This window comes from Nyctibius grandis, chromosome Z, assembly GCF_013368605.1.
Source record: "Nyctibius grandis isolate bNycGra1 chromosome Z, bNycGra1.pri, whole genome shotgun sequence".
Taxonomy (NCBI): Eukaryota; Metazoa; Chordata; class Aves; order Nyctibiiformes; family Nyctibiidae; genus Nyctibius; species Nyctibius grandis.
Window position 1 is genome coordinate 98695096 of NC_090695.1, and position 13694 is coordinate 98708789.

Sequence of the window (13694 nt, forward strand, 5' to 3'; positions counted from 1 at the left end):
ACAGCACAGAAGCAACCCATGAGGCAAAACCCGTGAACGTTCCCATACCGACAGCGCGCCGGTCCCCGCTGCCAGCAAGGCGCTGGGGTGCCGGCGCTGGGCTGCACGCAGGTGCTGAAAAGGAGCCATGTGCATCCCCTTGGAGTTAACACTTGTGTGGCCAGCTCTCCTGACAGCTCCACAAACAGCACACGGACACTGGAGAGCTGAAGAGCCCCGCAGGGCCTCCCCCGTGCGCCGTCTGGGGCCTGTGTGCCAGCACTGATGTCCTGCTGTTGGAAATGTGGCATATGGGAACATCGGCAGTGGAGACAGGAACTGAAACATCTGTTTTTTTCCAAGCCACACTTGGAAAGTCTAAGCTGTATTCCAACCCTAAAACACAACCAGCCCAGCTGTGAGGCAAACAGATGAACAAAGTACAAAAATAGCCCCTTCTGTAGTGCTCTTTCAAGTGACACGAGGCTGTCCTACAAAAATAAACACACGAAAAGGAGCAGTCATGGGGTTCTTTCAACTATTGGGGGACCCATGTGCTCACATCACTGCAACACGGTAAAAGGATGCAGCCCCTCGGCTCACAGCTCCGTGTTCACAGCGTATTCCCACCACCCGCCAGCTCACCACCTTGGGTCTGTTTGCAAGAACCACACGCAGCTTCCACACACGGTCCCTGATGGGACGAGACACAGATGCTTTCACCAACCTGACCTAAAACAAAATCGGCATGCTTGAGGCTGGACTCACTCCACCCCTTCCCGAGGCGTGGCTTTGAGAGAGAAACTAACAACTTTGGCCAACACAATCCGTCTGAGCTCTCGCCTTCCCAGGCTTAGCTGTTCCTCGGGTTCCTCCCTCAGGAGGACTCAACCCACACCCTAGATCCTCTTTTTAGAGAGCCACTCCCACCTCTCCCTGACCACCAAGCATTTGCTGCAGCAGAACCTACTTAACCCATTCCCAGCATGACCCGTGCCCCCCAGCCGAGCAGGGAACGGCGGTTACAGAACCCCATAGAAGCCCCCACACCAGGGAGAGGAAGGAGAGGCTTCACTGCCTGTCTCAACCAAAGCTGCAGGGAAAACTGCTCTTTAGCTTGTGGACCTGCAGCAGCCCTCCTCCCTGCTCGAGCAGCCCAGCGCAGCACGGATCCTGCGGGAGCCAGGGCCGAGGTCCTGCCAGGGGATGTCGCAACGGAGGTGTGAGGAGGCCATTGCTGGGGATCTGCAAGTACCACTAGCGATGTCTGTCCAAGAAGGTGGGCACCGGCTCTAGCCAGGGCTACAAACTCCACCCGGGAAATCTCAGTTTCAAACCTGTGATTAGACCTCACGACTTCATCACAGACATACGAAATAGTACTGCCCAGAGCCAAGGGTGTTTCTTGAAACAAGGAGCTGTCTGTATAGGAGGGCAGAATAAAAGCTGCCCAGTTGTCGCTAGAAGAAAAAAGGAGCACGGTATGGTGTCCAGGTACAATTTCAAATTAATAGGAACAGGCTGGCTGGGTCCTGGCAGCCCCTCGACCCCAGGCTGGAGGCAAAGCAGGGCCACACGGTTAACACACACGCACCGTGACCGAGAAACGCTGTAGGTGGGAGATTCGTTACCACAAAGTGAACGTCATCGTTTCCTTCCATCAACTACTGTCACCAAACCAGCGTATCACATTATCTTAACATGGGTTGCTAATTAAATTAAAAATGACATTGGATGAAACAGAATAACACAAGACTGTATGCCACATCTGAAACTTCGTCTCCAATCTCAGCTTATTAAAGTTTTTACTAGGCCTGACGCCAGGAAGCCAAAGAGATGTACTTGGCTTACTGGTCGTGGTTCCTATAATACACCACAAGTGCTACAGATGATGGTCATTTGCACGTTGTTGATGCTCTTCCTGATGATAGTTATCCTTAAAAAAAACAGGAATGGCTGTAATCACATGTTCTTTGCTTTTTGTGCTCTTTGCAAAGCAAAAACTGTTATATTTCAATTCGACATTTTTAGTTTTGGCAAACAGAGATGCCAACTTAGCTTCAGTGTCTCAGTAGCAACAGCCCTTCGATATGCAATACAAGCTAATTCTTTACTGCAAAGGCAGGTTAAGAAATAAGGGCCGGGGAGGTCTGATTTGAAACCCCCATCCTCCGGGTGGGACAGGCAGAGACCTTCAGCAGAGCACGTTCGTGCCGGTGGCAGAAGCTGCAAGGGAAGCACGGTCGGCAGCTCTGCAGCCCCGCAGTCGCTGTAGCTTTCCAGCATTTAAGCCTGATCTCAGCAAGGGCTGGAGAGACGGGTGGGCTGATGTGGGGTGAGAGACGGGTGGGCTGATGTGGGGTGAGAGACGGGTGGGCTGATGTGGGGTGGCAGCCGTTCTTCTGAACAGCAACAGCACCGTAAGTGCAGCCCACGAGCGGACCTGCCAACTTTCCACCGTGGAAAAGACAGAAACTTTCTCTTAGAGCCTGACAGCGACTGCTGAAATCACCCTCTTGGCTATGGAGGGGCTATTTCACCAGTGCCGTGTCCCCCACACTCCCGTGTCCCCCACTCTCCCCTGTGCACTCTTCTCACAGTAAGAGCAAGAACCTCTGTCTGTGCAGCTCACTCCACCCTGGCAGTGGACAGCATGTTTTTGCTCCCGAGCTGTCCGTCACCTCCACTTACTTTCTTATTCACTTATTACAACTCAAGAGAAATGTTTGGGGACGTATGGGGTATGTAAGAGACAAGATACAAAAATCAAGCTGAACTGCAACGATCAATCAACGGACAACGCTTGAAGAAATGGAGAAATGATGACGCAGAAACGCATTATGGAAACCACAGTGTGGAAAACGTGGCATGACAAGATAAAACAAGGAATCCCATTAAATGGCAAACAGGGAGAGAAGCTTTAACAAACCACGTGAGTCCGTTTCACCTTCCCTTCTGACTGATTTTCTTTTTAAAACCCCACTGAACTGCAAAGTGCAAAATCTTTAAAGGCTGGGCTAACGTCCAGGAAGGGGGACACCTTGATGCTGCTCAGGATTAATTGCAGCATTCGCCATGGAGCAGGTTGCCTGTTCTTACTTTTCTTAATTTCTAAAATTAAAAAGTTTTAATTTTAAAAAGGGTAAGTTTCTCACTCATGGGAACAGCGGTCAAACGCCTCTGATGCTTTAGGAAGGCGCAACATGCTCATGCCGTGGCTGTAACGGCGTTACGGTGACACTTTGGTAACACCAGAGACCATTACGCCCTGATAGAACACTACAGAATTGCCTCCGTGTTTGGTGCTTAAACTACACTTACAATTTGCTTATGTGACTGGTCCCTTCCACAGGCTGAACGAATCTCATTTGCAAAATATTTATCTAGCACCTCATTTGGGCCTTTTTCCCTTTCCAAAATCTCTTACAAAAGAGAAACCCAGCCTTGTTTTCGCTGGGGATACGGCTTCTTCTAAGAATGACATTCCAGGCTGTTTAAGTTTTTTCTACGAACAGAAGTAAAGCTGGTTTGCCTTTGTGGTCTGGACACCGCCGTACAGACATGCCACTGCTTGTGGTTTTACCTGAATTCGATTTTAGCTTTAATTGGATTTTTTTTTTCCCCGATAGCTTTTGAAGACACCTCGAGCCTTAAAAAGGCTTTTACTGCATCACGTAACAATACCAAAATCTACCGATCGTTGCCAACTCTTGAAATTTAAAATATCACAGACTGTAGGTTCCTGAATCATAAAATCTGTTTATTTTCAGAAGGTTTGCTTAGGTGAAGTCACCGGCTAGGCAGTGTAACCCCAGGGCTCACTGCCAAATCCACAAAAAACACCCGCTGGGTTTTGGATTAAAGTTACGACCCCCAAATCTGCAAAGCTTCTGCTTCTGCAGGAGCGTGGCGATAGCAGAGGTCCTCTGATATTTTCACCTTCTCCTTCTTACCCATCCACAAATAGTATTCCACATTAATGAAGGAAAAATGAGGGAGTTTCAACCCCAGTCTCATAAATGGAGACTCTAATCTCCACTTCAAAACTATCACGATACTAAATACGTGTCAGAAACTGTCAATATTTGCAAGGGAAACTCAGAAAATCTTTATGAGGTTTATTTCCACTTGAGGAATGAAAGAAGCGATACCAGCTCATGAAACAGCTAAGTCTCAAAGTAAATGCGAACAAAATCGGGTAGCCCTGAAAGCAGAGCACTCGAAACGAGATCAGATCCGAGCATTGCTCAGATGGAGAAGCTCAGAAGTGCAAATGCTGCCACTCGGAGCGTGTTGCTCTGAGTTTTTATGTTGCGCACTGCAGATTATTTGGAAAAACAGACTTTGCTCTTGATTCCAGCCAGACTTTGCGTTACACTTCAAAAACCCGACTCTGGCGATGGGAAGGGGCCAATATTCCCATTCAGTCTGCCTGGAGACTGCTTCCAGCTAGGTATGTAGCGTCTGCGAGCAGCAGAGCTTATTTCCTTAGCGATTCTTTGGATGGGGCATTTCTTCTGCGCTCCTAGTAACAGCGCTGCCGAAGCTGGCATGTATTTCTTCAAAGTCGCTACGTCTATAATGTCGGATACAAGAGGAATTCATTTCCTAGGCCTTACTGCTACAGCTGGACGTACGGTGTCACGTTTGCTGAGTGCCACTGCTCGCACACACGCCTGCCACAGGACCAGGGAGCTCTGGCGCTGGGGATTTTCTGAACTCGGCCTTCTTAAAGGCTGTTTTCATTTCAGACTAATTAAAAAAAAATGTTTTGTTGAGATATTAAAAAAATGCTTTCCTCTAATGCGAGGATAGACAGCAAATCATTAAAAGCATTATTTACTTTATCTGTCAGTGTTCAGTAAAGGGAACATGAAATGAATAGACAAAACTGCTTGCATAACTTCACTGTCATGAGCCAGAGTCGTCTCATCCCAACAGAAATTAATCTGTAAATCTTTCATCGTTATAATGACAACCTAAGTACACATGCCTTCTTTCCCATCATCAGGAGGTCACACAGGGCAGTAAACTTCTCCCCAAAGGAAACCCATGCACCACAGCAGACCACTGCAGCACATCTCACACCAGTCACCAGAATATTGCCAGCACGCACTTCTTCAGTTGGGTCGTGACTGTACACACGAGATGATCTGCTGGCTGACAGCGATGACTCTACAGCCTGAATTCCAAAGACAATCATCCCTCAGCGGAGCAAAGCTCTGCTCCTTACGCACTGCTCTCAACAGTGCTGTAAACAAGCATTTCTCCATCGAAATCAGAGGATGTCAGTAACGCTGTCCTGCCGTTTCAGGCCGTTGCCTTTAGTAGGTTTCCCCTTCCCACATCTCGGGCACTTTGTTTTGTTGACCTGCACGAGCTTTATGTCCGACTTCAATTTGTCATTGCATAATAGGATCTAATCCAAAACGTTCTGGGAGCTTTTACAACTCAACGCCTCTGAACAACAATAATATAAACAGTCTCAAACACTCACTACTGAAATTAATAATCCTAGAAACACACTGCAATAACCCCAAATCCTTAAAAAGCCAAACGGAGGACTTATCATCACAGGCTTCAGAAGGCTGCTCTACAAGTGACCGGCGAAGCGCTGGCACGTTCCGCCTCTGTCGCAACGGCACATTCAGTCTCCAGAGCTGTAGATCCCCGTGTCTAACTGACAACAGATAACGCAACGTCAGAAAGCCCTTAATAAAAATCAGCCTTTCCCAGTCAGGGACTTTCTGCGACAAACAACGGCTACTTTGTTTGGAAAAGGCTAAACATATCTTGCAAGAAAACGGTTGGAAAACACCTTGTCTGCTGGATTTAGACGTGCACATTTTCCTGAAGTTAGTCTAGATATATATCGCCGACCTACAATTTAATGTTTACTGTGGTACTTTGCACCTTCTGCCATATCTCTTAATCTATATCGACACTAAAAAGTGGGAACTTAGTTATCTGGATAGAAAAGCAGACCCTTAACTTATTGAAATACCAGTAGAAATTAGTTCATGTGAGATTTTTCTACTGTGCCAGGCCCCACGTCATCTCTCCTGCATGAATCACCCAATGCTTTTGTCTCCTCAAGAACAGAAAAGTCGCTCCCTAAGGAAAACAAATTTAGGTTCAAAAATAAATAAAAAAACCCCGACTTTTCCCCTAAGTCTGTTTTTTGCATCATACAGTAACTTTATTTAAGTGACTGAGCACACAGACCATTCAAACGCCCTCCAAGAAACATACCTTGCTGGCTGATTCTCCCAAAACAACAAAATCAGCATCGGGACACAAACACAACTGTCATCGCATCCTAGTGCTTTCCTGGAGAAATTTTTATTTGAACTTATTGACTCTTTTGGATTTGCTGTTAACAGAACAGCGTTCAAACCACATCCAATCGCTCATGTCCAGACACCATTCTCCTCCTGCGATTTCCTCCAGAACCTCAGAAATTAAACTCTGGGCACAAAACCTCCTGCCCCTCTGGCACAGCAGCCCCCCGGCTCTCTTTAACGTACCCACGGGGAGTGTCACCCCACGGTTCGCCCGTGTCACCCCACGGTTTGCCCACCGTACCTGCGGGGTGTCTCCGACCTCACGCACCGCTGTATCTCCCGTGCCCCGCCGGTTGCCAGCTCTTGGCAGGACACGAGCAGCGTGACGAGACGACCCGGTTTGGGCTGAATCCTGACAACGCTTCTCCAGCTGCGGAGCCGAGCGCATCCCCACTGCGGGGCTTTCGGGGGCCACCAGCCCCGCCACGCCAGCCCTACCCCAGCCGAAGCCACCGCGCCCGAGCAGCGCGGCCAGGCTGGGCCCGCACCCTGCCCACACCGAAGCTCTTTTCCCTTTGGCTTCGCTCGGGCCGCGTCTGCCCACGTCGGACCCCGCGGGCTCCCGGCAAACTTCCCGCGACGGCTCCATGTTTGTCCCCGCTGTCACGCGTCCCATCCCGGCCCACCGCAACACAACGCTCCAAGGAAGCACCCCAGGACAAACCACGCTGCCGGGCAGCCAGCGCTCGCCCCCCCGCAGAGCCGCCGGCCCGGCCCGGCCCCACGCCCGCCGCCCCGGGCCCGCCGCGCCCCGCGGTACTCACAGCGCCGTGGCGGCGGGAGGGATGCCGGCCCCCGGGCGCTCCATCCCGCGGGCAGAGCAGTTGACGAGGCAGGCGGGGCCGGCGCAGGTACAGTCGGCGGCGCAGGGCTGGCAGGCGGGGGCCGGGGGCGCCCGGGCCGCCGCCAGCCCCCCGCACAGCAGGGAGCAGAGCAGGCACCAGCCCGGCAGGGGCAGCCGCGCCGCGGGGACGCCATGTTTGCGCTGTGATCCAGTGTCTCCATTTCCAAAAGGCATCTCTCCCTACGGGCATGGCATGGCCCCGGCCCGCCGCTCCCCCGGCCCGGCCGGGCCCGGCCGCGCCCCGCCCCGCTCCGCCGCCGCGCCGCTCCGCGCCCCCTCCGCGCCGCCCGCCTCAGCGCCCGCCCGCCATGGCGGCCTCCCCCGCGGGGCTGGCGCTGCGCGCTGCTCGGCGCCCGGCCCGGCCCGGCCCGCTGCGCTCCCGCTCGCCGCGCTGACAGCCCCGGCCCGCCGCCGCTCGCCTCTGCGCTCCGCCCGGGCCGCGGCCGCCGCCTCCCCGCTCCGCCTCCCGCCCGGCGGAAACCCGGCGCCGCTCCAGCCCCGCCGCCCGCCCGGGCCGCCCCCGCCGCGCCGCCGCCCCCCGCCCGGCCTCGGACGGCGGCGAGGGCCGGGGCGAGGGTAGCGCTCCGCTCCCCGGCCACCGCGGGGCTCCCGGGACGGGTCTGGGGCACGCAGCCCCCCCGGCCCCTGTTCGGCAACGGGGGACCGGGGGGTCCCGGGGACAGGGGGATCCCGGGAGCAAGGACATCCCGGGAGCAGGAGGATCCCGGGAGCAGGGAGGTCCCAGGGGCAGGGGGATCCCGTGGGCAGGGGCATTGCTGGCGAGCAGGAGGATCCCAGGGGCGGGGGATCCCGGGAGCAAGGACATCCCGGGAGCAGGAGGATCCCGGTGGGCAGGAGCATCCCGGGGAGCAGGGGGTATCACGGTGGGAGCATCTCAGGAACCAGGCAGGGCAGGGAATGGAGCGTGGAGTTCTGCTGGACAGACACTCTGGTTGTCTCAGAATGGCAGGGGAGGGCTTGCCCTCCGGGTGACGGGCAGAGGGGAGCACAAGCACCCGTCTGCACCCTCCCTGAAGGCTTTTGGCGCTCGGTTCCCGGGGCTGGTACCCGTTCTGGGGCTGCTGCAAGCCTGCTGATCCCGTAAGAGCTGCAGGGTACGGCATGTTACACACCTGCAGCACGGTAGGTAATTCAGATACCTTGGAGAGGGATGAAGAACAAGGCATGTACTTTTCAGAACGTTTTTTAATGCTAACCAGACCAAAGTCATCGGGTGTCATTGCCACTTGCACCCTGCACTGGCCCAGGGCACTGGCCGTGGTTCAGACCGGGCCGGACCTGGTGAGGTCAGTCCTGTCATTTTATGATGGCTCCTCAGGGATCTGAACTGGTTCTAGTTTAAAGTGACTGAAGAATATGGCTAAAATAAAGTCTCTATACAACCAAAGGAGGCACAATTCTGTCCTTAGAGAGGGCACCTCTCCAAAACCCAACCCAGCCCCATTGGAAAGCAGTGAAGAAGGCGTGATAGCTGGTAATTTCACAGGGACCCTAAAGTGTTAGTGTTTAATATGTGCCATGTTTACTGCATGATGGTATGTACGGAACACAGCCCCAGCCATCGGCCGAGGGCAGGATACAAGGAAGCTCAAATAAAACATGGAAGAAATCCTTGCTTTTGAATCACTTGTCTTGTCCCATGCCAGGTCACTCACTGCAAACCAGAGCTGGTGGTTCCCGTCCCACCATTAACACAGCAAACACACACGTGTGGTAGTCGGTGTGAGAGGTGGAAGCCTGGCACCCCCCAGCCAGCTGCTGGAGGCTGGCTGACCCCAGAGAGATGGAGGAGACGTGGGGGGAAGCGGTGGACCAGGGCGCAGTGCCCAACGCTTCCCCACAGAGGGTGGCCCGGGAGGGGACCCAAAGACAGAGCGGTGAATCCTGCATGTCCCCCAGACAGGCGCTGGTTTGCGCAGTGGGGGCTGATACCTGAAGTTCCAACCAAAGGCATTTTCTCCTTCTGAGATTTGCTAATGCGGACAAAACTTTCAGTGGGGTTTTTGCTAAATGAAAACAAGATAATCTCGCTCTTCGTTTATGCAGTTCCATTAATTCTTGCAGCCATCCACACCCTTTAAAATATTCGTGTGTAACGTTTAAGTTCAGCGCAGCACATCAGCTCAGCCTTGGTGTCAAGCATGCGAGTGTCCCCGGGAGTCCCCGGGGCTGCCCTCGTGCAAAGCTGAAGCCGTGGGCTTGCAGCAATTTCTGTCTTCATGAAAACCCCTGGAAGTGCTCTCTGGCAAACCCCTCTGTGAGCTGGGCTACCCCGCCACCGCACAGGCGAGTCACCCGCCCGCAGAGAGTTCGCACCCCTCCAACAGCCAGCCGCCCTGACGCCAGGGTGAGAGGCGTTTTGTACTTGTCCGAAGCAGGTTGCACAGCCAAGCAGGGCTGCCCTCCATCCAGAGCTCCCGCCGCCCCTCGGGGCTGCACCCCTTGCCTCCACTGGCTTTTGCTGCTCCCCCAGTGTTCCCCAGCGCTCCCCAGCGCTCCCCAGCACCCCGACAGCGAGCGTGCTGGGGAGCTGCCGCCCCGATGCTCCGCAGCAGGCATTGTGTCGGTGGGGCCCTGTCAGCTGGCGGGCTCAGGAAATCTGCCTGGCAGCTTTCAAGGCAGAAACCACAACAAAAAGGGGTGGGAGGGAGACACGCTAGCTGTCCGCAAGCATCCAAAGAGTGCGAGCAGCGGGGAGCCAGAACAATTGTTCGGGGTGGTACCAGACGAAGGACTGGAGCCTTAGAGCCTCCTACCCCGCTGCTCCACTTTGGAGAAGAGACCTGGGGGAGAGGAGGGCTGGGGGAGCATGTTTGCCTCGCTCGGTGGCTGGCCTTGCCTAAACCTTGTCTCTCTGTCGGTGCAAAATGCCCTCGCTGGAGTTGTCCCATGTGCACATGCAGTCGCTTTGGGGCCGGGTCATGGGTTCTCACCATGTGCCGCGTGATGGCTGCTGTGGTCCTGCACGCCCCGGCAGGCGAACCACGGGCATCCTTCCTTTGCCTAAGGGCAAATAGCTGCTCCTTGCTGAGCTCCCTCCACCTTGGGCACGCTGTAACCTTCCAAAGCTCAGGAAAGAGGAGGACAATTAGCCAGGAGTGACAGTCAGTTTGGTTTTGAATCACATAGGATTTTTTAAGCCACTTGTGTTTTCAGGCACATGGGGTTCTCTAGGGAGCAAGGGACCGACCTGCTAGCCCAGGGTGTACATCCACTGCGGGTTGTGGAGCCTGCATTACACCCCCAGAGCTGCTCACGCCTCCCTGCTCTGCCTGCCGTGCTCCAGCCAGGACGGTCCCGATCCAACAGAGTCCATAAGCACCTGCGGGGTTTTAGGTCTGTGCATCGTCCCGCTGAAACCAAAGGAGTGATATCAGTTTATATCAGCTGGGGCTCTGGCTTTCCTTACCCAAACACTGTACAGACCTTAAATAAGAAGCCTGACAGCATCTGATTTCACTCCTTGGCATGGTACTTAATGTATGGGAGAATTTACTTCCCGAAAACATTTTGTGCCTTTTGGACTTGAAATCTGCTTGAAAGACACATCATCTTTTGCATGATGTATTGTGCCCAAAATAGCTCAGCGGTTACTACTTCCTCATGTGACTACGATGTATTTATTTCCTCTCCCTCAATTGTAAATTGCTTTTTGGGTTTTTTTTCCCTTTCTTCTGTACTGATGCCCATATTTTTTCAGATAACATCAAGCAGTAAATATCCTGTGTATGGATTGTAATCAACAGATTAGATCGTTAATGCAATCCAGCAGATGTAAAGAAGTTAAGGGCTCTCCCCCAAAAGCTAGGGCTGCTGAGCTGTGCTGAGGGCAACGAACAAGGAAATAATCGAGTGAGTGGGAAAGGAGACAGCAAACCTCGATGCAGCTGCAAGAGAAGAATTGGTTCACATCGAATCCCAACTTTTGGTCCCGTAGGAAGGTCTCGTCACTGAGTTGGGACGGGTTTTAAAGCGCAAACTGCAGAAAATGATGGAAGTGGAAAATGTACTCTGGGGCTGGGAGGCTGCTGCTCACTGCGAGGCTGGGAATGGCTTGTTGCGGGGAAGGGATTCTTCTGGTTCCTCCTACTGGCAGGAGAACGGAGAGTTTCTCAACGCTGTTTACTTGAAGCAGAATTAAAACCCCAACTAAGAGGGTGTTAATTCTCCCTGTCCCACCAGTCCTGCAGGCTCAATGCACCCAGAGATACACTGTGGTCAGCAAAATGTGACTGAGCTGCGGCCGACCCGGAATGTCGCTGCTGCCTCCGGGCCCCTCCGGCCAGATCCCCAAAGTGCCGCAGATGTCTTCAGCAACCCAGCGAGCCCTGAAATCCCGCTGGGCACGGCCAGACCCTGCGACCCCCCTCTCCAGCACTGCGTTTCTATACATTGAAGCGCTGTTCTGCTCATGCCTGCAGTACCCTGGCACAGATGAGCAGCTCGTGTGGAGCGGGCCGTGCTCCCCGCAGCCGTGTGCTGCAGCCGCTGTGCTCTGCAAAAATCCTCACAAAAAGCCTCACCGGGCTTCACGTAAGGCACGATGGCAGCTGCTTTTAAAACACGCACTGGGAGCAAGTCTCTGCACCGCATTGCTCCCACACTGATGGTTTTTCTCTCGCCCAGGAACCCTCTGTCACATTTACGCACAGGGAGCGGCCGGGGCACCTCGTGGCCCAGGTGGGTCCATGGCCCGTGGAGGGAGAGCTCTGTGCAGCTGGAGGCTGGGTTTGGAGCCAGGATAGCTGGGCCAGGACAGGGAGCCTCTTGCCTCCAGCAGCGCGTGTCTGCTGTACCTTGTGTGTGGTTTGAAGAAGGCAGGAAAAAAAATAAAAAACACCCCTCTTGAGCTTTCTGCCCCCTTGCCACGGGCTTTGGTGCCTTTGGAGGGCAGCTGTACTCACGCATGGCCGTAGTGCCCCGTTTGCTGTCATTCCCTGCCCAGAAAGTTCTCCTGAGTGGTGGGAGGCCCAGAGCTTGCCCTGGGCAGGTGCCCGGAGCGCTGTCCCGTGTGCTTCTGCGGGGGACACGGGTACCCCGGGGAGGTGCAGCCCCCGCTTCTCCCAGGAGGAAAGAAAGTGCTGTTCCCATCCCTGCAGGCTGTCGCTGTGTGGCTGCGCTTTGGGTGCCCCTCGCTCTGCAGAGGGGCCACCCTGCAAAGGGGGTCCCTGAACAGTGACCCCTACAAGAGCCACCTCCTGCCACCCAGCCTGGCTCCTGCCTCGCCTCCCCGTTACGAGCGTTACCCAGCCGTGATCCATAAACCCCCCACCGAGCCCCGGCAGCTCAGACTGGACCCTCGGGGCTCGGGCTCCGGCTCGGTGCACGGCCGGATCGGGCCCGCCGGGCTCAGCCCCTCACCGCGGCCGCGGGGCGCCCTCTAGCACCGAGTCCCCGCGCTCCGCCGGAGTCAAACCGGGCACCGAGGCCCCACAAAGTGAACGTGCCAGGAACGTGACGGGGCAGCGAGCCCCGGGGGTGACGGGGCTCCCCGTTACACGCGTGTGCACGCCCCGAGAGCGGCACACGATCCACACCGTCACTGCTGCCTACCTGCGTGTCCTGGTTTTGTGGGGATAAAATTATAGAATCCCTTTTCTGTTCCATTTTGTACCAGTTTGTGCCCAGCTGTGGGCTGGTGATCGAGGGCATCAGCAGTTAAACCCAGGGCAGCTGCCCCAGGCTGCCCACAGGTGTGTTCTATAGCATCAACCTCAGGGTCACTGTAAATGGGGAAGCTGCTGGGGAGGGGGACTCTTGGCTCTCCCCTCCTCTCCTGGTCTCTCTTTTCAATGGTTTCTATTCCTGGAGCGACTTGTCACCACTCTACGAGCTAAGTATAATAGTATCAGTGTTGGTTTTCTTATTTTATTAAATCTGTTTAAATTTCAACCCACGAGTCTCTCTCCTTTTCCCAATTCTCTTTCTCAGCAGGGGAGGGGACAGGGGGTGATAGGACATTAGGAAGCATTTCTTCTCAGCAAGGGTCATTAGCCATTGGAAGGGGCTGCCCAGGGAGGTGGTGGAGTCACCATCTCTGGAGGGGTTTAAGAAAAGCCTGGACATGGCACTTAGTGCCCTGGTCTAGTTGCCATGGTGGTGTCAGGGCAATGGTTGGACTCGATGATCCCGGAGGGCTCTTCCAACCTGGTTGATTCAGGGATTCTGTGATAGAACAGCTGGTTATTGTTTAGCCCTGGGTGCAGGCTAAGGGATGCAGGGTGATGGACTGACTGCGATTACCCTGGCTCAGCCATGAAGAGCGGAGCTGTCTCACACCACATCCCGAGCAGATTTAATCTGGGAATTTAATCTGGGCTGGATGAATTGAGCAGCAATCTGCCTCCCAAACACCTCCCAGCTGCGTGTCTGCACTCGCTGGGCACAGGGGGCTGTGGAGAAGTCAAGGAGGCATCAGTTCGACGCGGGGTGCCCGCAGCCGGGTGCCATGGGTGCTGCCACCCGGCTTCTCCAGTCTGGGACCCCCCTCCCCAGTCTGTTCTCCA

The 13694-nt window shown here is 54.6% G+C and overlaps 1 protein-coding gene across 1 annotated transcript in view; it reads right to left on the reverse strand.

Moving 5' to 3' along the window:
- PKD1 (polycystin 1, transient receptor potential channel interacting) overlaps positions 1 to 7341 on the reverse strand; it is an 86182-nt gene extending 78841 nt beyond the window's left edge. The window contains exon 1 of the mRNA XM_068423912.1: positions 7088 to 7341. Coding sequence (XP_068280013.1) covers positions 7088 to 7341 — 254 coding nt within the window. The remainder of the gene's footprint in view (positions 1 to 7087) is intronic.
- Positions 7342 to 13694: the final 6353 nt, after the last annotated feature.